At 41.0% G+C, this 22,650-nt stretch overlaps 1 protein-coding gene across 1 annotated transcript in view; it reads left to right on the forward strand.

Annotated features, from left to right (window-relative positions):
* Positions 1–22,650, forward strand: part of MIA3 (MIA SH3 domain ER export factor 3) — a 1,691,550-nt gene that overhangs the window by 1,249,641 nt on the left and 419,259 nt on the right. The window contains exons 15-16 of the mRNA XM_044060179.1: positions 8,497–8,552; positions 8,651–8,741. Of these exons, the coding sequence (XP_043916114.1) occupies positions 8,497–8,552; positions 8,651–8,741 (147 nt within the window). The remainder of the gene's footprint in view (positions 1–8,496; positions 8,553–8,650; positions 8,742–22,650) is intronic.

The following is a 22,650-nucleotide window of genomic DNA, read 5'->3' on the forward strand; positions in this document are numbered from 1 at the left end:
TAAATTAATACCATAAAGGAATATACAATTAAAACTGAATAAAACACAGTGATGGTTATAAACACATTTTAAAATCAAACCCTTTCTGCTTTTTCTTTTAAAGCAGGCAAAATAGATATAAAATCATTCAATCCTGGACACAGGTTTGCTGCTAAACGAAGTTGCCACATAAATTCTCTCTTATTTAAAGTGTTTTTCCAATTGCCGCCCCTAGGGTTTATATCCATCACGTCCAGGATCCCAAACTTAAATCCAGAAAAATTAGTACATAATTTACTATGCCTAAATAGAGCATTCGTTTCTTTTAAGTTTTTAATATCGTATAAATGCTCATTTGTCCTGGACCTGAGAGCCCTCTCAGTTTTCCCCAACATAAAACCCCAAGCAGGAATTACACTTGGCCAAATACACTATTTTACTAGTATGACAATTACCTTTTTTTAAAAAAACACTATGTCGTGATTAACATTGTCAAGTTTTAAGCTAACAGCTGACAATATAAATTTAGACTGTGCACAATCACCACAAGCTTTAGTGAATTAATTTAATTTTGTTCTTATTACCTTCTAAAGTAACCTTTAAATTGCGACCTACTTTAGTACAAAAAATAGGTTTTTCACCCACTGCTTGCAAAATGCTTTGGTCACCCCTGAACATATTCCGAATCTTATAAAAAATGTTCCTTATTTCATTATAATGAGAACTATATTGTACGACACAGGCCTGCATAAAATTGTTATTAAAACATTCTACTTTTTCAATGTTTTTGTTTCAGAAAGTCCTTTACCTAACAAGGGTTTATATTTCAAACCCCACTCACTCAAAATATTCTGTAAAATTTTCTCAACAAGTTCCAAGGGGTACCCTCTCTCCAAAACATACTCTTAAGGCCATTGAATTCCTGAATGACATCCTCAAAATGAGAAGTCATCCTAGAAATTCTAATGGCCTGTCCCTTGACAATACTTTTTTTTCTGGTAAAGTGGGTGATGGCTTTGAAAATGGAGGTAAGAATTGCAAAAAGTTTTCTTCCTGCTACAACTACATTTTTTTGAAGGACAATACTTCCAACAAATAAAGGGAGTTGCTATGGGGGCAGCTTGTGCCCGCGTTTATGCAAATATTGTATTATTAGGGTGGGAGAAGGAATTTGTTTTTGAAAGTAGGTTCTGTTCGGATATTTTATTTTATAGCAGGTACCTGGATGATATTTTTATTTTATGGAAGGGTACCAAAGAAAATATTGCTGTTTTTATTGAATATCTCAATAGCACCACTCATTATTTAAAATTCACTTATGAGTTCAATGAGAAGAAGATCCACTATTTGGATACTACTATTATTAAGGATCTAGGTTGTTTTAGATCAAAAGTATATAGGAAGAAAATGTTTTTCTTTTTTACAATACCATTTGATCTGTACAGGACTCTGGGAGGGCCCCTACTCCGTGGTTCACACACAACATCTTGCTTTCCCCCTGTGCATGAACAACACCTCCATCCCACCTCAGCTGTAGGAGTTCCTGTAAGTATTTATATGTGTGTTTAATTTTAGCAGTGTAGGGCTTATATCTTCATTGTTATGTCATGATTGGCAGGAAATGTGGTTTCAGATAGAAGATGAACTGGTGGTCTGTGGCTAAACAGTGCACATATTGAGTTATTATGTGTAGGTATGGAACATAGTGTTGAGTAATGATTAATGGAGCAGGTGAACCCAGTATTAAGTGTCACGTGAGGTCTTCTTGTAGATGTAAGAATGTGTTTTAGTTGTTGAGCTAGTTCTAACACTTTTTAGTCAAAGTACATGTAGTAAGGCGCTCGTTGAAAGAGATTAGTCTCAGAGTTATTTTGAATATTTTATATTCAGTATTATAAATTAATGTATATAACGCCATTTATGTTATATACAAGATTGTATTACCATTGGATGATTCTGAAACCCCATTTCTACCATCAAGAAACTGATTCTTTTTTCTGTGTAAATTCTTTCTAATTTGTTGTAACTCTAATGGAGCTTTTCTCCCTGGGCCTCCTTACAAATGGTAACCACACAGACGTTGCAGGGAAAAATGGAACTCAGAACAGAAGCACAACCATCACCAAACTCCTCCAGCAAACCGAAACAACTGTAAGATGGTAAAAGGCAGCCAAAAAAAAATATTCACAGTAGTCAGAGATGTAGTCTGATGAAGTCTTTAGACAAGGATGAAAGCGCTTAGATCGATTGAAAGGTTTTATATTCGTGGACCTGGTTCTGGTTCCTTTGTGTGTTTTTACATTCAGCAAACAGTTTCTTGCTGTGAATGGCTTTTTGGCTGCCTTTTACCATCTTACAGCTGTCTTGGTTCACTGGAGGAGTTTGGTGGTGGTTGTGTTGCTGTTCTGAGCTCTGCTGAAAACGGTTCTGAGTGCCCATTTGGACCATCCTGGTAAACAAAAGGCCATAAATAAATACATAAGTAAGTATTTGTTATAGCTACTATGTGCTCTTACCTGTTTTCCACATTGCCCTACTGTTGTTTCATGTGCTTCTCTGTGATGTGTGTGAAGCAGTCAGTATGAGCAAATTTATTATCCTGATTAATACCTGTTGGCAGTTGTATTTCACTGTAGGAGATTATGGATTAATCATTCAGCACTGTTAAGCTATATGCATACTGTACATTGTTAAAATCTCAACAGTAGTGAACTTTATTAAAAAATGTAGAATGCAAATAACTATAGTACAGAAGACACATTTGGAGAGAACTGAACTTGTGAATTTGCTAAAGAAAGGGTTTTAGGACTGTTATTCAGCTGAATAGCTGGGACAAAGGAAAAGAGGAGTACTTCTATTAATTGCAAGAGGTGCTCCAATAGTGATAGTAGAGGATAAAAAAGATAATAATGGTAGATTTGTAGTACTAAGGGGCTACTGGCAAGGGATGAGGATTACACTGGCATTTATTTATATGCCACCTAAAACTGCTGTAATCCACCTAAAACTGCTGTAATAGAGCTTAAGAAAATTCTGGGACAAATCAGCTTTCAGCAGGAATATTACTTGTAGGTGGGGACTGGAATTTGATTTGCAGCAGTGAGGATGTGTCTGGAGGGCCCAGAAGGGAAAATGTAACAAAGGAAGGAAGATTTTTGAAAACGTTTATGAAAGTATGTGGCATGGAAGATGTGAATTCAGTTGTAGAAGTTCGGAGTGAATTTACATATAATTCCCCAAGATACAAAAAGTAGGCCAGGATAAACAGAACTTACATTTCACGTGAACATGTGCATTTAATTGAAATTTTTGATATGCACCCAATAACTATTTCAGATCATGCTCCAATAATAATTAAAATAAAAATGCAGGGTAATGAAATAAAAATGAGACACTGGCACTTTCCCTGTCTGTTGAAAAGAGAGGAATTTAAGGAATGGGTAGTGGAAATTATTCAGGAGTTGTTAAGAGAAGATAGAAATTTCATCTGAAAATATAGCTAGGCAGTGGGATAAAATTAAAGTAGAGTTTAAAAATAAGGGAGAAATAAAGAGAAATATTGTTAAGTAAGAATTATTTAGAGGGACTGACAAAAGTTAAAGTATTGCAGAATAGGGGGAATCTCACAGAACAAAAAGAGGAGCAATTGCAGAATGCTAAACAGAAAATAAGGAATATGTCGATAATATTCATGCGTTTAGAAAGATTGCTGTTAGGCAACTAACTCCAGAGCACAAAAAACATTTAGTGCAATGACTCTGGCAACAGAAAGTAGAAAGGATTATCGCCAAGCTTAGGGAGCCTATAACAAGGAAGATAGCAAGAGATCCTGAAGAGGTGCTAGAAATATCTTGGAAATTAAGAAAAGGTACAAATGGAATTGTTTGTGGGACAATTAAATATGCTAAGGTTAGAGGTAGGTGAGGCTCAATTACTAACAGTTAGAGGAGATGAGATAAAAATGGTGACATATAACCAATCCACAGGAAGTCCCCAGGAGTAGATGGTATTTATGTGAAAGTTTAGAAGCTAGGAGGGAAAAAAACTGATATACTGTTAAAAAAAGCTTCTAGATCTTTTTTAAGAAGAGGAGAAGCACCAACATCCTGTGAGAAAGCTGTGGTGGCTGTAATACTTAAGAGAGTAAAGACTCATCAGATCCAGCTTCATACAGTCCCATTACAACCCTAAACCAAGATTAAAAGAGTTTATGCATATAATGACTAAAAGCATGGCAAAGGTGTTACCAGAATTGATGGATATGGATCAGTGTGGTTTTATGGAAGGGAGGCAAATATTTGACAACAGTAACAGAACACCGATGATCCAGAGAGAAGCAGAATGTAAGAAAACACCACAGTTGCTAGTGGGTCTTGATGCAGAGAAAACATTTAACAGAGTAAACTGGGAGTTTGAGCAGGGCAGTGGAAGCATTTGTATTCCCTAGTAAAATTCTAAGGCTGATTTGACAACAAGCTGTTAAATGGAAAAATTCCACTTCATCCTTTCTTAGCAATCCCTCCGGCATCCCCCAAGGCTCTATTCTCGGCCCCTTACTTTTCAATATTTTCATTAATAACTTTCACAGATCCATAGATAATGTTACACTGATCCAGTATGCTGATGATTCCACAATCATATGTACAGCAAAATCTCCCTCTGAACTCCTTCCAAAACATAAACAGCATTCTCCAATGCCAAAACCTGGATTCTAAACAACCATCTTACTCTGAATGCTAACAAAACAAAAGTCGTGATAGTCTCTCTTTCGCGAAATTTCACCATAGACAAAAGCTCCTTTGAAATAAAAAGCCACAGTAACACTCTAATCAATACTGTACCTCACACTAAACTACTCGGGGTCACCACTGATGAACATTTAAAATTCGATATCCACATCCAAAATAATATTTAAAAAAAAACACCAAAAACTATGCCTGCTGTACAGACAAAATTGCTATCTAACCGCTTCTACCAGACGTACTCTAGCCTCCTCCTACCTGCTCTCTTCTCATATGCATGGTGCCCCTCTACTTACTCATCTGCAACTTAGCCTTAAAAACAAACTGGAAGCCTGCTATAACAAAGTTTGTAAATTTGCTACAGGGTCCAAATACTCTACCCATCACTGCCATTCCCGTCACTTCCTTAAACTGGCTTGAGCTTCCTAATTTCCTGAAATTCATACAGCTCACCACTGCTCACAAACATATATTCCAACCCTCTATCTTGCCCCTCTTTCATCTATCTTAACCCCTTACCTCCCCAGTCATACTCTGAGATCTAAAAAAATGAAACCTTCTCAAAATCTATAAACCCCTTCACCCACCTGTCCAATTACTTCTATCACATTCCTTAGCTAAACTATGGAATTCTCTCCCCTCCTCCCTCTGCTGTACTCACAACCACTCTAATTTCAAATCTCTCCTCCATTCTTACCTTACCTCAAACTGGGGACTGTTCCTGCTATCTTCCCACCTAAATTACACTGTTGTCTTTTTTTAAACCTCCCTTCAATTTCATCTACTATCACATCTGATCACTAACATTATTGTTAGAACAAACACTAATCTTGTATAAACAATTTGACTTGTACTTTCTGTATTACTTTTGACTTTATCTATGTTTTAACATTTGTGTTTTTTAAATGCATAATTCCTGATTTTGTATTTGTATTTTAAATTGTATATTTGTTTTTTGTATACTGTATATTCCATACTTTATATTTTGTTAACTGCTTTTGGAACTTTTCTCCCCTGGCCTCCACTGAAAATGGGCTCTGCTTGGCCCAGTAGACTTCCCCGGTCATCAAACTGGAAGTAAATAAAATAATTAAGAGGCCATATGAGGGATTGGAGGCGAAAATTAAAGTGGGTGGGTTCATCTCTGATGATTTCTGTTTCAGGAGAGGAACCAGACAGGGTGTTCTCTTTCCCCTTTTTTATTTGCATTATATTCTCAAACATTGGCAAAGAAATAAGAAACTCAGAAATTCAAGGATATAATTGGTATGGTAGTCAAGAAAAGCAGGTTGTATTTGCAGATGATATTATATTAAACCTGATAAAACCAGAAAATGACATTTCAGTGTTGTAGAACATTTTGAGGCAGTTTATTATCTTTTCAGGATACAAAAGTAATGAAGCTAAAACAAAGGCAATAGCTATAAATTATGTACCCACACATGAATTGTTTCAGCAATGTCCATATTTTTGGGGACTTGATAATGCAGTACTTAGGAGTATGGATTAAAAAGGATTCTGGTGTGGCAGCTAAGGATGTGTGGGAAGAGACTAAACAAATGATAATACAAACACTGAGAAACTGGAAGCTCTCTTATGTAGATAGCAAGATACAAGCAGTTAAAATGTTTTAATCCCTTTAGTTTTCTACACAGGTCAGGCATATTTTTGTCTAGCAGAGGAGAAGTTGTGGATAGCAATTAATAAAGAGCTGAAGGATTTTATCTAGAAGGGGAAGGCTGCAAGAGTCAACTGGGATAAGCTGATTCTTTCAATATAACAAGGCGGTTTGGAATTTGAAGGGGTATTTTAAAGCTACACAGTTGAGGCTACTATGCATAGCACAAGCAGAAAACTATAATTCAAATTGAAAAGATAATGATGAAACAGGGAAAGTCAAGAAACCAAGGAGAGACTGTGACTTTGGATTTAGATCCTTAAGAAGAATAACAATAACCGTTCAAATTATAAAGTAGCAGAAAGTATTCTAAGAGCTAAGCCAAAACGGGAATTGAGAAAGGAAATTCTGTCGAGAGGGATGACTGCATCTGGGGATACAGACAATATGCAAGAGGGGCCTGGAATTTATTGAAGAAAACTGGCAAAAGAACCAAGTTATTGGTTATAAATAATCAGAAAGGAAATAGAATGGGAAGAGGCCAAGAATTTATTTAGACTGCAGACTAGAAATTGCCTTCCCTATCGAGGATTGATATCAGAGTATAGGCAAAGAGAAAGAAATAGGGGATCGATCCTAAGCACTGGTACAGTTTTTAGTAGATTCTAGAACAGATGCTGCTGTTTGAAAAGGAATAATTAGTTGAGCATATAAAATGTTGCATGATAACTATAAGAATCAATCAGAGGAGGTTAGAAAGGATTAGGAAGAGAGATTAGATAAGCAATTTACAAAGAAACATTGTGGAAAATATGTATGTCTCCCAAATATGCAACAAAGTCTAGAAGATTTAGGATCTTTACTTGGGGTATAAAAGTACCTATGTAAACTCTTCCAAGCAGACTCCAAAGATTTTTTTCCCAGGTAGACAGCAAATGTTGGAGGTGTGATGGGGAAGAAAGAGGTAATTGGGAACATGTTTTCTGGGAGTCTAATGAGTTGGCAGACTTTAAAGATTCCCTGCATCTGTCAGGATTGCTGGGTGAACAAATTGGTGTAACTAGGGAAATTATTTTTTGAGGTATGATACAGAATTGGAATGAGGGTGGCTGCTAAAAAGCAGTTAACTAGAAAATGGAAATCAAAAACAGTGAATATAGTTGCAGAGGTAAAACAACTGAATTGGGATTTTTAGAAAAAGGGTAGGAGCAAATTACATAGAATAGAAAAAGTGGGAATTTTGGGAACAGTACATGCTGAGGAGGAATGAGGTTCAAAAGAAAGCAGGATTTGAATGAGCTTTGTAACATTTGACTAGCAGTGACTGGATACATTATAAGTGGTGTGTAATGTTTGCAGAGGTGATGGAAATGAAGTGCCTGAGAAAGATGATAGGATGCACACTGTGGGACAGACGAAGAAATGGGGACATAAGAGCAGAAGCCAAATTAGCTCCAGTTGCAGAAAAGATCAGAGAGGAACAGATTACGGTGGTTTGGGCACATGTGTAGAAAAGCAGAAGACAATCTGGCGAGGACGATTTGGGGCAGATAGGAAGAAGGTAAGAGGAAGCGTGGGCATCCAGCAAAGAGGCGATTGGATTGTGTGAAAGAAGATATGCAACAGTTAGGCATGAGTGTTGAAGAAGACAGGAGTGTGGCACTGAATCGAGAGAGTTGGCGACAGTTAACATGATACCCCGACCCCATGTAGAAAAAATGGGAAAAAGGGGCTGATGATGACGATGTAATGTTTGCAACTAAAATCATGTCAGTATGGTTTGTGATGTCTAATGTTTGCATCTAAAATGATGTCATTAGCATTTATTTTCATTTATATAAATGTATGATTGCCTATGTCATACGTGATAATTTAATAAAGATATTTTTTGCATAAAAAAAGAATCTATATCTCCTTTGCTGTTCTTTTGCTTGTCTTCCTTGGATCTGTCAAAAACTGTTTCCCTAGCAGATTAAGATTGATAGAAATAAGTAACCATGAACTATTACATTTATGCAATAAAACTTTTTTTAGGGGTGGCTTAATACTGGTTGGGGTGGGGGGAGCTGTAATAAGCTCTGATCATGAGAATTTATTTTCTAAGATTTGCATATTTCCTTTACTGGTATATGTAATCCCTCTTTTTCTTGTTTTCAGAGAAAAAGAATGAGAAGCTGAAGCTAAAGATAAAGCAGATGATGGATGTTGCCAGGGTATGAATTTATTCTGCTGCAGAAGTAAGCATTTAGATTGGAAATACTTTGTTGTGATTCTATATCCATGTTGGTATTTTTTTCTTTCTTTCATGAAGATGAAAACAACTTTAAAAATAATAGAAGAAGAGAGGGATAATTTTCAGATCAAGCTATCAGATGAAGTAACAGCTCGTCATGAACTGGAAGGTAGGGTAATTCTCTACCTCTTTCTTCTTTTGGGCTGTATAAAATTTTGTTTTGAATTTTGGTATACATTTTAGTGTAGATTTGCTGATTCCTTTATGGTTGTATGTGGTGGAAAGAATTTTGATGTTCTTCATCTCACATTGCTGCAGTCCTTACACTTGGGTAGTCCGCTGTCCTCGGTCGGCCCGAATATCAAAGTATAAGGCTGACGTCGGTCAAGGCGCATTTGACTGACATCAGAACGTCAGGGTACAAATGCGCATGACCGACGTCATATCCTCAGTCTTTTTTGCCGCATGGTCCGATGCAGAAGCAGCATTGCAAGTGCCGGTTGGCGTTCTGAGATTTTTCGATTGCGAAGTTTCAGACCGAGTTCAAAGTTGGCTAAGTACCCCGTTGGGGAATATTTTAGTTTTTTCTTGCGTCAGTGATTTAGCGGATGTCAGAAAAAGTCAATAATTGCATTTCTTGTGGGAAACAGATACCGCATAGAGATGATCATACTTTGTGTATTCCTTGCTTAGGGCCTGAGCACGACGTTGTTGGCTGTCGCTCTTGTGCTAGATTTAATAAACGCACTATAAAGAGAAGGTTGGATTGTGCAAGGTTAGTCTTTGGGAAGCGGTGCAATTATAAAATGCCGTCGGATGCTCCGGCGCCCGCTTCTTCGAAGAAGCGCAAGGACAAAGCAGTTAAGCCTAGGCTAGAAGAACCGTCTGTACCGGACGCCGGTTCTTTAGAGGTGTCGGTGGAGCGGTGGCTCCACCGGAGGTTTCTTTGTGTTCCCAGGGTGAGACTTTATTATTGCAAGATGTGGCCTCTCAGGAGGCAAGTCAGGCTGAGGGGCTTCTCAGGTTACTATACTCCCCTCCCTTCCTAGGGTGGCTAGGCCCTCTCCTTCTGTTTCAAAGGCTTCTCCCAGGGGCAGGCCAGGTTTAGCTTCAGTTGGTGTTACCCCTAGCTCTTCAGGAACTGTGCCCAAGAAGCATATGCTTAAAATGGCAGAAGATTTGGTTACTTTGATTAGGGTTCTATGCCCCTCCTGATAAGAGACCTAGGATGGAGCCTGGGCTGGGGGTTTTGAGAAGGCTTCAGATGTTTCAGAGTCTTGACTGAAGACTTGCAGGAGTACTCTCCTTATTCTGATTCTAATGTGGATGATTCTACTCCTTCTGCTTCTCCTCCTGAGGATTTTTCTTTTCAGAAACTCTTCATTCCATGAGGGAGCATTTTAAGTGGGAAGGTCAGGACTTCTCTGATTCCAGGAAAAGGCTTAGGGAATTTTTGTTTTTACCCCAGCATAGGCCTTTGGCTATACCTCCTGTTTTGGATGTAGTGGAAGATGTTTTTTCAGAGGCTTCTCTTAATCCTGATTCTTTGCCTCCTGCTCCTGTTAAGCCGGATAGGTATTACAGGGTGCCTGAAGCTCATAAGTATCTTTTTAAGAGTCCTAGGGCGGACCCAGAAACTGTTAGCCAGGGGCCTAAAGGTGTTAAGTCTTCTGTTGTAAAGAATCCGGTTCCTGCAGACAAAGAGGCTAGGGCCTTGGATAGATGGGGAAAGAAAGTTTATACTTCTTCCACTCTTGCTATGAGGACATTGAATTGCCAGTTTCACATGTTGAAATACCAATACTATCTCCTTTCACAATTGAAGTCTAAGGTTGATGCTCTGGCAGTAGGTATTGATTGTAAAGAGTTGCAAGATTTAGTACATGTTTCTGAACAGGTGGGTAAACATTCTTTGCAATGTGGTTTTGATGCTGTACAGGCCTCGTCTAGGGTGGCTGCCACTGGGTCAGTTCTTCGCAGGCACGCCTGGCTAAGGGATCAAAATTTGTCTGAACATGTTAAAACAAGGATTTTAGATGCTCCTTTACAATCTGACGTGTTGTTTGGTCCTCCTGTTGAGGCAGTTTTAAAGAAAATGGAAGACAAGGCTAAGTCTATGCAGACTGTTAAAGATTTTTGCAGGTCCAGCCTCCAAAGTTTAGTAGAAATTGGCCTACTAAGGGGTGGGCGTATCCTTCTTATGATTCCCAGTCTAGGGGTAGATCTAGGCGTGGTAGGGGCAGAGCTCAGGGCTCTTTCAGGCCTAGAACAGGGAGTTCTCCTGCACAGTCTTGGTGAGGGCAGGGGTCAGTCCTTTCGTAAACAGACCCAATGACCTACCTTTTCAGCTGCCAGAGCCTTCTCGTCTGGCAGCACCTTTGGGAGGAAGGTTGGCACTTTTCAAAGAAAATTGGAGTTTAATTACCCAAGACAGATGGGTATTGGATATCATACACCACGGTTACAGGTTTTATTTCCATACCTTGCCTCCTTTCAAAGGCATGCCAGACGTTCCTCCTCAACAAAGAATAGAGGCTCACAAGCAAGTTTCTCTGTTACTACAAATAGGGGCCATACAGCCGGTCCCTATGCCAGAAGTGGGCCTAGGATTTTATTCTCGCCTGTTCCTAGTACCAAAGAAGGGGAACACGTGGAGACCAATTTTGGATTTATCTACCCTCAACACTTATCTGGACATTCCCAAGTTCAAAATGTTGACATTACAGCAGCTTTTACCTCTGCTGGGCAAAGATCATTGGATGGTAACTTTGGATCTCAAGGAGGCTTACCTTCATGTTCCTATCAGACTAAGTTGCAGGAAGTATCTGCGTTTTCGAGCTGGGACTTCTCACTATCAGTTCTCTGCATTGCCCTTTGGCTTATCTACTGCGGCCGGAGTAGTCACGAAAGTTGTGGCGCCAGTGGTGGCTTCCTTCAGGCTAAAAGGAATACAGATCTATCCTTCTTTGGACGACTGCCTGATTCTGGCTCAAGGAAGGAAGAGCTTCTTCATCATTTGGAATATGTGATAGCAGTGCTAAGATGCCTGGGGTATTCTGTGAACGAAATAAAGTCCAGTCTAGTACCCTCTCAGGACATGTGCTTTCTGGGTGTGAGACTGAATACAGCATCCCAGATGGCCTTTTAACCCCGGACAAGCAAAAGAGTCTATCCCTTTACTTCCATCAGCTATCTCATCAGTCCGGGCTGACTGCAAGGACAGTCCTTCAAGCCTTAGGGTTCATGGCATCTTGTATTCTGGTGCTTCCCAATGCCAAACTGCATATGAGGAAGCTGCAATGGTATCTCAAAATGTATGGACACAGCACTGCCAGGATCTAGACACTGTCATTCAAATAATACCTTGCATTCAAAAGGAATTTTTGTGGTGGGCTCAGGAATGTCACCTAAACAAGGGACTCTCTGTGACCCGGCCAGAGGCGAGTCAGATTTTAACGACAGATGCCTCAGACAAAGCTTGGGGAGCTCATCTAAATGGAAAGTGGATACAAGACAAGTGGCCTGCCAGACTACAACATCTACATATCAACCTGAAGGAGATGTTATCAGTCCAGTTTGCATTAATAGCTTTCAAGGATTTACTTCTTCCAGGGCAGGTGTTGATTTTAACAGACAACACAACTGTCATGTGGTACATCAACAAGCAAGGGGGAACGCATTCTTATCCTCTATGCAGGCAAGCAATGATTTTGTGGGAGACTGCTCTCAGTTTACAGCTCAATCTTCAGGCAAGGTTTCTGCCAGGAGCACAGAACTCCTTAGCAGATGTGTTGAGCAGACGAATTATGGATCCCCACGAGTGGAAATTGGATCCTCATGTATTTCAGAAATTGACAGTGTCATGGGGAACTCCAGACATAGATCTGTTAAACTTCTCCACTAAACCATCAGCTGCCAAAGTTTTGCACAAAAAGGTTTCATCCCACAGCTTGGAAAGTGGATGCTCTTTCTTTCAATTGGAGCAATCTTCATGTGTATGCCTTTCCTCCTCTGCCTCTCCTCCCAAAGGTACTAATGAAGGTCAGACAGGACAAGCCAAGGATGATTTTAATAGCTCCAGATTGGCCTCGACAGCACTGGCACCCATTACTGAGAAGTCTGGTACGGAAGCCTCCATGGCCTTTGCCTTCGATTCCACACCTGTTGTCACAGGAGGACAGCCATTTGCTGAATGTCAAACTTCACTCTCTTCACCTAACAGCCTGGCATATTCTGTTTTGAACCATAGAGGGTCTCAACTTCCACAACAAGTTTTGAATGTGATTTTGGAAGCTAGAAGGCCTAGTACAAGGAAAGTGTACGCAGATAAATGGAAGAGATTTTTATTTTGGAGTGCAGCAAAAGATTTTGATGTTTCTGAGCCTAATTTGAGTGTGGCTCTTCAATATCTTACTGAGTTACTGGACAAGGGTTTGTCTTTCTCTTCTATTAAGGTTCATGCTGCAGCAATTTCGGCTCACTATGATTGTGTCCCACCATTGTTTTCTCATCCTTTGTTCAAGCAATTTCTTAGAGGGGCAAAGAATATAAGACCCCACGAAGAGCTCCTACTCCTGCTTGGGATCTCAATTTTGTGTTGGAGAAACTAACTCTACAACCTTTTGAGCCTGCAGCTACTTCTGAGTTGAAATATTTATCATGGAAGACTGCTTTTTTGTTGGCAATTACCTCTGCAAGAAGGGTTTCTGAATTGCAGGCCCTTATGGCGGTTGAGCCTTTCTTGATTTTTCATAAGGATAGGGTATCATTACGTACTAATCCTTCCTTTATGCCTAAGGTGGTTTCTAGTGTGGCTTTAAACCAAACTATTCATTTGCCTACTTTTTATGCAAATCCCCAAAATAAAGGGGAAAAGATTTTGCACACTTTAGATGTACACAGGCAGTTGCGTTATTATTTGGACAGAACTAAAGGGTTCAGGCAGTCTCAGCAGCTGTTTGTTTCTTTTGCTTTGAGTTCTCAGGGCAAGCCTGTGTCAAAACAAACTATTTCTAAGTGGATTGGGTTTTGCATTGCTTTCTGTTATTCCCATCATGGCAAGGTGATTCCAGCTGGGATTAGGCCTCATTCCACTAGGGCTACTGCCACGTCAACAGCTTTTTTGAGGGGAGTGGCAACCAAGGATATTTTGGAGGCAGCTACTTGGAGTTCAGTGCATACTTTCTCTAGGCATTATCACCTGCCACTTTACTCTAAATCCAGGGCTGGTTTTGCCACTGCTGTTTTGCAGGGCATTTTGGCAGCTCCTGCTTCCTTGTAGTTAGCCATCCTCCCTTACCTCTGCTTTGGGATTCTACCCAAGTGTAAGGACTGCAGCAATGTGAGATGAAGAACATAGTACAGTTTTGTACCTACCATAAATGTAGATGTTCGAAGATCCACATTGCTGCAGTCCAATTTTCCCTCCCTCCTTCCCCTCTGCAGTTAGAGGTGGTTGTGTGGGTTAGGTTGTACATATTGTGTATATTATATATATTGTACATATAGTTAGTGCAAGGGTGGTTGGTTGGTGGTTTGCTGTCTTTTGGTTTTGACCTTTATTTTTAGGGTCTTCTGACATCTGGGGCAAGAAAAGACTGAGGATATGACGTCGGTCATGCGCATTTGTACCCTGACGTTCTGATGTCAGTCAAATGCGCCTTGACCGACGTCAGCCTTATACTTTGATATTCGGGCCGACCGAGGACAGCGGACTACCCAAGTGTAAGGACTGCAGCAATGTGGATCTTCGAACATCTACATTTATGGTAGGTACAAAACTGTACTTTTTTCATTGCATGTTATAAATGTGAATTTAAAGCTTTTTGAGTGTAGTTTGTGTGGGAACTTGGTTACAATTTGTGATGCCCTGTTAAATGCTCATCTAATAATTCAATGTCTGTGCCGTAACATTTTGGTTGGAGTTGGTCATTGTACTGTATTAAAGCGTACAGTCTCAATTTTGGTATACATCACAGCAGTTTGTAACTAAAGTGCCACAATAAGTTTTCTTTCCCATCTGAATAAACTTACATTGGCAGTTTCTTAATAAAAGGTTTTGTAAGCTTTTTTATTATGTAACAACCCACATACTTTAACAGAATCCCTCACCGACCTCACTCATGAGTTTGTGTGTGCGGGGGGGGGGGGGTTCAAGATTTTAATTGACGGGGCCCTATGTGTGTTGTTTTGCACCCATTAAAGTCGGTGGATGCACCCATACTTCTGCTGAAATCTCTGAGGGCAAAGTTCAGTCAGTTTTTTGCTGATGTCACAGAGAATTAAGACTTTGTGAAGGATTTTATTGTAAATGTCATGCCTTAAAAAGGTATAAATGGAAAGGAACTGTAGCACAGCCCTGAAAGCACCATGTGCAATGGTGTATAAAATAAATAAGTGTACAATTGTGAGACTACATTTTGACCATCTCCATAATGTTTCTTGCCTGAGCTTTAAATGAACGGTGTTGTTGTGGAGATAGGATTGGCTGTTGTATAGTACTACAGGCACAGCCCTGTTGCTCTTCAATACTAAAAGCCAGATCTGAATTTACTCAGCTGTATTAACATCTACACTTTCTGGCCTTGTGAGACAGGATGTTCTTTATTCTTGGGTTTGTTTTTCTGAAAAGAAGTATCCTGAGCAGTAGAAATTACAAAATATAATGTATGTCCAGTGTTTATGTTTTTGTTCCCAGCAACATAACTGTTGTCAGATTGCCTGTTCCATGGCATACAGCTTGGTAAACAATAGGCAAGATTGTTTAACAGTGTTTTAAATTTATTGCATGTAACAGAGCTGCAAACCTGTACACCACCAGAAGGAGGTGCAAAATGAAACTCAGGACTGTTCTAAAAAGACAAGAAAACTGTTTCTAAAATGATTATTTCTGCCCAAAATATAAGGAAGTGTAGAGTTAACTTCCAAGATGTCTGCACACTAATCAACAGGTTTATTAGTTCTATGATGTTCTTCGTCTCACATTGCTGCAGTCATAACCTGTGGGTAGTCTGCTGTCCTCGGATGGCCCGAATACCAAAGAGTTAGGCTGGCGTCGGTCATGGGCGCCCGGAGCTGATGTCAGTACGTAGTAGTACTTAAGCGCATGACCGAAGCCATATCCTCAGTCTTTCTTGCCGCGTGGTCCGAAGCAGAAGCAGCGTTTGCAAGTGCCTTTCGGCGTTCTGAAATTTTCAGTTTTCGAGTTTCAGACCGAAGACCAGTTGGGCTAAGTACCCCGTTGGGGAAAATTTTTGTCTTTTCTTGCCTCAGTTAATCCGGATGTCAGAAAAAGTTAATAATTGTATTTCTTGTGGGAAACAGATACCTCATAGGGTCTATCATTCTCTCTGTATTCCTTGCTTAGGGCCTGAACACGATGTAGTCGGGTGTCGCTTTTGCGCTAGATTTAATAAGCGCACCATTAAACGCAGATTAGACTGTGCTAGGCTTGTTTTCGGTAAGCGGTGTAACTACAACATGCCGTCGGATACTCCGACGCCCGCTACCGCAAAAAAGCGAAAAGATAAATCCTTAAGGTCTAAACCGGAGGAGTCGTCCGTTGCGGACGCCGGTTCTATGGAATCTACGGTTGAATCTGTGGATCCAGCCGAAGTCTCAGCTGAATCTCAGGGGGAACCTTTACTTTTGCAGGAGTTGGCCTTTCCGGAGTTAGGTCAGGCCGAGGGTGCTTCTCAAGTTACTGTGGTTCCTTCCTTACAAAAGGTTATTAGGCCTTCTACTTCAGTCTCTAAAGGCCCTGCTAAGGCTAGACCTGGTATTTCTGGTACGGGCCACAGCCCTGGTTCTTCGGGCTCTGTTCCCAAAAAGCATATGTTGAAAATGGCAGAGGATTTGATTACCTTGATCAGGGGTTCTATGCCCCCTCCAGAGAAGAGGCCTAGGGTGGAGACAGATTTAGAGGGAATGGAACATTCCTCAGATTACTCTGAGTCCTCAGCTGAGGATATTCTGGATTTTCCTCCATATTCTGATTCGGATGCAGAGGATTCCTGTCCTTCTGCTTCACCTCCAGAGGATTTTTCCTTTTCTGAAACCTTGCATTCCATGAGGGAGCATTTCAAGTGGGAAGGTCAGGATTTTTCAGATTCTCGTAAGAGGCTTAGGGAATTTTTGTTTTTGCCACAACATAGACCTTTGGCTATTCCCCCTGTTTTAGATGTTGTTCAGGATGTCTTTTCTGAAGCTTCCCTTAATCCTGATTCTTTACCCCCTGCCCCTGTCAAGCCAGACAGGTATTACAGAGTTCCACAGGCACATAAATATTTGTATAAGAGCCCTAGAGCTGACCCAGAAACTATTATTCAAGGGCCTAAGGGTGTCAGGGCTTCTGTGGTTAAGAATCCAGTTCCTTTGGATAAAGACTCTAGAGCGTTGGATAGGTGGGGTAAAAAAGTGTACACCTCTTCTACGTTAGCTATGAGGGCTTTAAATTGCCAATTCCATATGCTGAAGTATCAGAATTTTCTGTTAGGTCAATTAAAATCTAAGGTAGATGCTTTATCTGAGGGTATAGAGTGTAAGGAATTGCAGGACTTGGTTCATGCTTCTGATCAAGTTGGTAAACATGCCTTGCAGTGTGGCTTCGATGCCCTTCAGGCTTCTTCCAGGGTAGCTGCTACTGGTTCAGTCATTCGTAGACATGCCTGGCTTAAGGATCAAAATTTGTCAGAGCATGTTAAAGCTCGGATTTTGGATGCTCCCCTTCAATCTGAAGTTCTTTTTGGTTCCCCTGTGGAGTCAGTTTTGAAAAAGATGGAAGACAAAGCTAAGTCTATGCAGACAGTTAAGGATTTTTTGCAAGTGCAGCCCCCTAAGTTTAGCAGGAATTGGCCTGCAAGAGGATGGTCTTACCCTTCTTCAGATTTTCAGTCTAAGGGCAGGTCTAGACGTGGTAGGGGCAGGGCTCACGCTCAGGGTTCTTTCAGACCTAGGACTTGGAGTTCTCCTGCACAATCTTCTGGTGAGTGCAGGGGTCAGCCTTTTCGTAAACAGATCCAATGACCTGTATCTCCAGCTGCCGGATCCTTCCTTTCTGGCAGCTCCTCTAGGAGGAAAGTTGGCACTTTTCAAACAAAATTGGCATTTGGTCACCCAGGACAAATGGGTGTTGGACATAATAAATCAAGGCTACAAGTTTTATTTTCACACTTTTCCCCCTTTCAAAGGCATGCCGGATGTACCTCCTCAGCAAAGGCGGGAGGCTCAAGAACAAATTTCTTTGCTTTTACAGATGGGGGCTATCCAGGTGGTACCTCCATCAGAAGAAGGCCTAGGGTTTTATTCTCGTCTTTTCCTAGTGCCAAAGAAAGGAAACACTTGGAGGCCAATTCTGGATTTGTCCAATCTCAATACGTACCTAGACATCCCAAAGTTCAAGATGTTAACATTACAGCAACTTCTGACTCTGCTAGGCAAAGATCACTGGATGGTAACTCTGGATCTCAAAGAGGCCTATCTTCACATTCCTATCAGGCCCAGCTGCAGGAGATTCCTGCATTTTCGGGCTGGCACTTCTCATTATCAGTTCTCTGCATTGCCCTTTGGTTTATCTACTGCGCCCAGGGTGTTCACAAAGGTTCTGGCTCCTGTAATAGCTTTCTTAAGACTGAGGGGAATACAAATTTATCCTTATCTGGACGATTGCCTGATTCTTGCTCAGGACAAAGACAAGTTACTTCAACATCTACAGTATGTAATGGCAGTTTTAAGGTGCCTAGGGTATTCTGTGAACGAAACAAAGTCCAGTCTAGTACCCTCTCAGGACATGTGCTTTCTGGGTGTGAGACTGAATACAGCCTCTCAGATGGCTTTTCTGACCCCGGACAAACAAAGAACTCTTCATCTATACTTCCAGCAATTATCAGTACTGTCCAGGCTGACTGCAAGGACAGTCCTTCAAGCCTTGGGGTTCATGGCATCTTGCATTCTGGTACTTCCCAATGCCAAACTGCATATGCGGAAGCTACAATGGTATCTCAAAAATGTATGGACTCAACACTGCCACGATTTGGACACTGTCATTCCGATAATACCTTGCATCCAGAAGGAATTCTTGTGGTGGGCACAGGAATGTCACCTAAACAAGGGACTCTCTGTGACCCGGCCAGAGGCGAGTCAGATCTTAACGACGGATGCCTCAGACCTGGCTTGGGGAGCACACTTAATGGGACATGGATTCAGGACACGTGGCCTCCCAAACTACAGCATTTGCATATCAACATGAAGGAGATGTTAGCAGTCCAGTTTGCCCTGATGGCTTTCAAGGGCCTACTTCAACCAGGACAGGTGTTGATACAAACAGACAACACTACAGTCATGTGGTACATCAACAAGCAGGGGGGGACCCATTCTTATCCTCTTTGCAGACAAGCTATGATATTGTGGGAGACTGCTCTGGATTTGCACATCACTCTTCAAGCACGGTTTCTGCCAGGAGCACAGAACTCCCTAGCAGATGTATTGAGCAGACAAATTGTGGATCCCCACGAGTGGAAATTGGATCCTCAGGTATTTCATCAGTTGACAGTGGCTTGGGGAACTCCAGACATAGATCTGTTCGCTTCTCCTCTAAATTTCCAACTACCAAAATTTTGCACAAAAATGTTTCACCCAAAAGCTTGGAAAGTGGATGCTCTATCTTTCAGTTGGAACAACCTTCACGTCTATGCTTTTCCTTCTCTGCCTCTCATTACCAAGGTTCTCTTGAAGGTCAGGAGGGACAAGCCTTGCATGATTTTGATAGCACCAGATTGGCCACGACAGCACTGGTATCCTCTGCTGAAGAGTTTAATTCAGGAGCCTCCTTGGCCTTTGCCACAGCTTCCTCACTTGTTGTCCCAGTCAAGCAGTCATTTGCTCAATGTCAGGGTGCAGTCCCTGCATCTAACGGCCTGGCGTATTCTGTTTTAAAGCCTGTGGGTTCTCAGCTTCCTCAACAGGTTTTAGATGTCATTTTGGAAGATAGGAGGCCCAGCACCAGAAAAGTTTATGCTGATAAATGGAAGAGATTTTTTCTTTGGAGCACAACAAAGGGCTTTGATGTCTCGGTACCTAATTTGAGTTTTACACTACAGTACCTTACTGAGTTACTAGACAAGGGTTTGTCATTTTCTTCTGTGAAAGTTCATGCTGCAGCCATTTCTGCTCACTATGATTGTGACCCTCCTTTATTTTCTCACCCTTTGTTTAAGCAATTTCTTAGAGGGGCAAAAAATATAAGACCCCCGTGAGCTCCTACTCCTTCCTGGGATCTCAATTTTGTGTTGGAGAAGCTTACTTTGCCTCCTTTTGAACCTGCAGCTACGTCTGAATTGAAGTTTTGTCATGGAAGACTGCCTTTTTGTTGGCCATTACTTCTGCTAGAAGGGTATCTGAATTGCAGGCTCTCATGGCAGTTGAACCTTTTCTAATATTCCATAAGGATAGAGTTTCTTTGCGTACTAACCCTACTTTCATGCCAAAAGTGATTTCTAATGTGGCCTTGAACCAGTCTATCCATTTGCCTACCTTTTATGCTGAGCCCCAAAATAAGGGGGAAAAAATCTTGCATTCTTTGGATATACACAGGCAGTTACGTTATTATTTGAGCAGAACTAAGGAATTCAGACAGACTCAACAGTTATTTGTTTCTTTTGCTTTGGGTTCACAAGGGAAAGCTGTTTCTAAGCAGACTATTTCAAAGTGGATTGGTAATTGTATTGCTTTTTGTTATTCTCATCATGGGAAGGATGTTCCTGCTGGGATTAGACCTCATTCCACTAGGGCTACTGCCACTTCTACTGCTTTTTTGAGGGGTGTAGCTACTAAGGATATTTTGGAAGCAGCTACTTGGAGTTCAGTTCATACTTTTACTAAACATTACCATCTCCCTCTTTTCTCCAAGTCCAGGGCTGGGTTTGCCACTGCAGTCTTACAGGGCATGTTAGCAGCCCCTAATGCTTTTTAGTTTACCAGCCTCCCTTTTCCTTTGCTTTGGGATTCTACCCACAGGTTATGACTGCAACAATGTGAGACGAAGAACATAGTACAGTTTTGTACCTACCATAAATGTAGATGTTCGAGGATCCACATTGCTGCAGTCCTATTTTCCCTCCCTCCTTCCCTCTTTGGTTTGGGGTGTGGTTGTTGTTTGTTGTTATTGTTCCTTGGGGATAATTATTATTTTCTCCCTTTGTGGCTCTGGCCTTTTCCTTTTAAGGCCTTCTGAAATCTGGGGCAAGAAAGACTGAGGATATGGCGTCGGTCATGCGCTTAAGTACTACTACGTACTGACGTCAGCTCCGGGCGCCCATAACCGACGCCAGCCTAACTCTTTGGTATTCGGGCCGACCGAGGACAGCGGACTACCCACAGGTTATGACTGCAGCAATGTGGATCCTCGAACATCTACATTTATGGTAGGTACAAAACTGTACTTTTTTCATACTGATCACTTCTGCAGTAGTCTATACTGTATGGAGTTATTTCTGCTAAGGATATAACATCTGGCCAGCTTTCAAAGCTGCAAGACACCTTCCACATGCCCAAACTGGTTAGCTTGAGCTGAGCTGACAAAAATACAGGTCTGGGCTGCAACCCGGTTTGCAAGGATCAAAGGTCAGGTTATTCTGTTCCATTGCTGGGCATGTAAGTTCCTTTTGAGGGAAAAAAACATTCCACATATTATTTTTTTTGTATAGACTTATTTTACTCTCTAGGAAAATATGTATTTTCAGTAACTGCCACATGACTTTACTGTATTTTTAAATGGGAGTTCACTTTAATTTCTGACAGTTTAAAAGTGTTTAAACTTTCTGAATTTTTTTTTATGGAGAAACTGTGTTTAAATTACTTTTTGGTGCTGTTAAAGTGTGTTAGCATGCTTTTTACTATGTTTTAACGGGAAAACTTACATTTAACTACTAATTTTACTGGTTTGTGCTGCTTAGTGTCCCTGAGAAAGAAGCATGCTTTTCGGCTTGACCATGGAACAAGCTACCAGTCCAATGGTCAGTCTTTCTTCCAGCCACAAAAAGAAAAAGAGTTTACTTAACATTTGCCACCACATAGGCTAGCAATTTGCCTAACTGCAGGTGGGTGACTCTGCTGTTGCCAAAGCTGTTTCCTCAGACCACCCATCTTTTTCCAGAGATTCCCTGGTGTTGTCGATGTAGCCACTATGGACTGGGCATTAGACTTTTCCTTTGCAGTTATTAGGTCCCCTGGTGGGCAAAGGAGAGCTAGTCATGTTGGTCTTGGGAGAAGGGGCACTAATAGGTGCCCCTGCTTAGCCAGAATGTTGCACCCATCCCTGTGGAAGCTGCTTTTGCTATTAATAAATCTATTTGCCCCCACTTTCCTGTCAAAAAGAAATGTAAAATTAAACATTCTCCTCCACCAGTTCTGCTGGACAGAAGTTTTTTAATACCGTATTTCTCCATAAATAAGACCTAACCAGAGAATAAGGTCTAGCATGGTTTTCCAGGGTGGTCATGATATAAGCCCTACTGCAAAAATAAGCCCTAGTTAAGATAGTCAACAACACACAGACGTGTTGAATTATAAAATAATATTATTATTGACACCCGTTGACTGAGTTTATGGTACTCTGCTCGCCATTTTCGGACCATTCAGACACCCAACTTCTTCTCTTTGCAGACAGTCATAAGATTCTTTCCCCGGGAGTCCTCCACAATTCTTAGTTTAACCCTAATCCTTGCTCACACTTGACGTTAGAGTTCCTTGGCCCTTAAACACTGGCAAGTGTACTTTGGTCATTGTACAGACGTCACACATAAAACGTGCGCATTTGATAACAAACGGGTGTGGTTGTGTCTTCTTAACTGTCGGCATTTTTGTTGGCACTCCTGTCTCATAAGTCTTCAATTAACCCCCCGAGACAATGTGAGTGCAAAAAGAAGGAGCTATTCCGTACAAAAAAGGAATTGTGGAGGACTCCCAGGGAAAGAATCTGGTGGCTTTCTGCAAAGAGAAAAGTTGGATCTCCGAAAATTGCGAGCAGAGTACGATAACCTCAGTCAACAGGTGAACGAGGAAAATGCTAAGAAGTGCAAGTG

The sequence above is a fragment of the Protopterus annectens genome, chromosome 1.part2 (assembly GCF_019279795.1).
Source record: "Protopterus annectens isolate FY-2018-M chromosome 1.part2, PAN1.0, whole genome shotgun sequence".
NCBI classification, from domain to species: Eukaryota; Metazoa; Chordata; order Ceratodontiformes; family Protopteridae; genus Protopterus; species Protopterus annectens.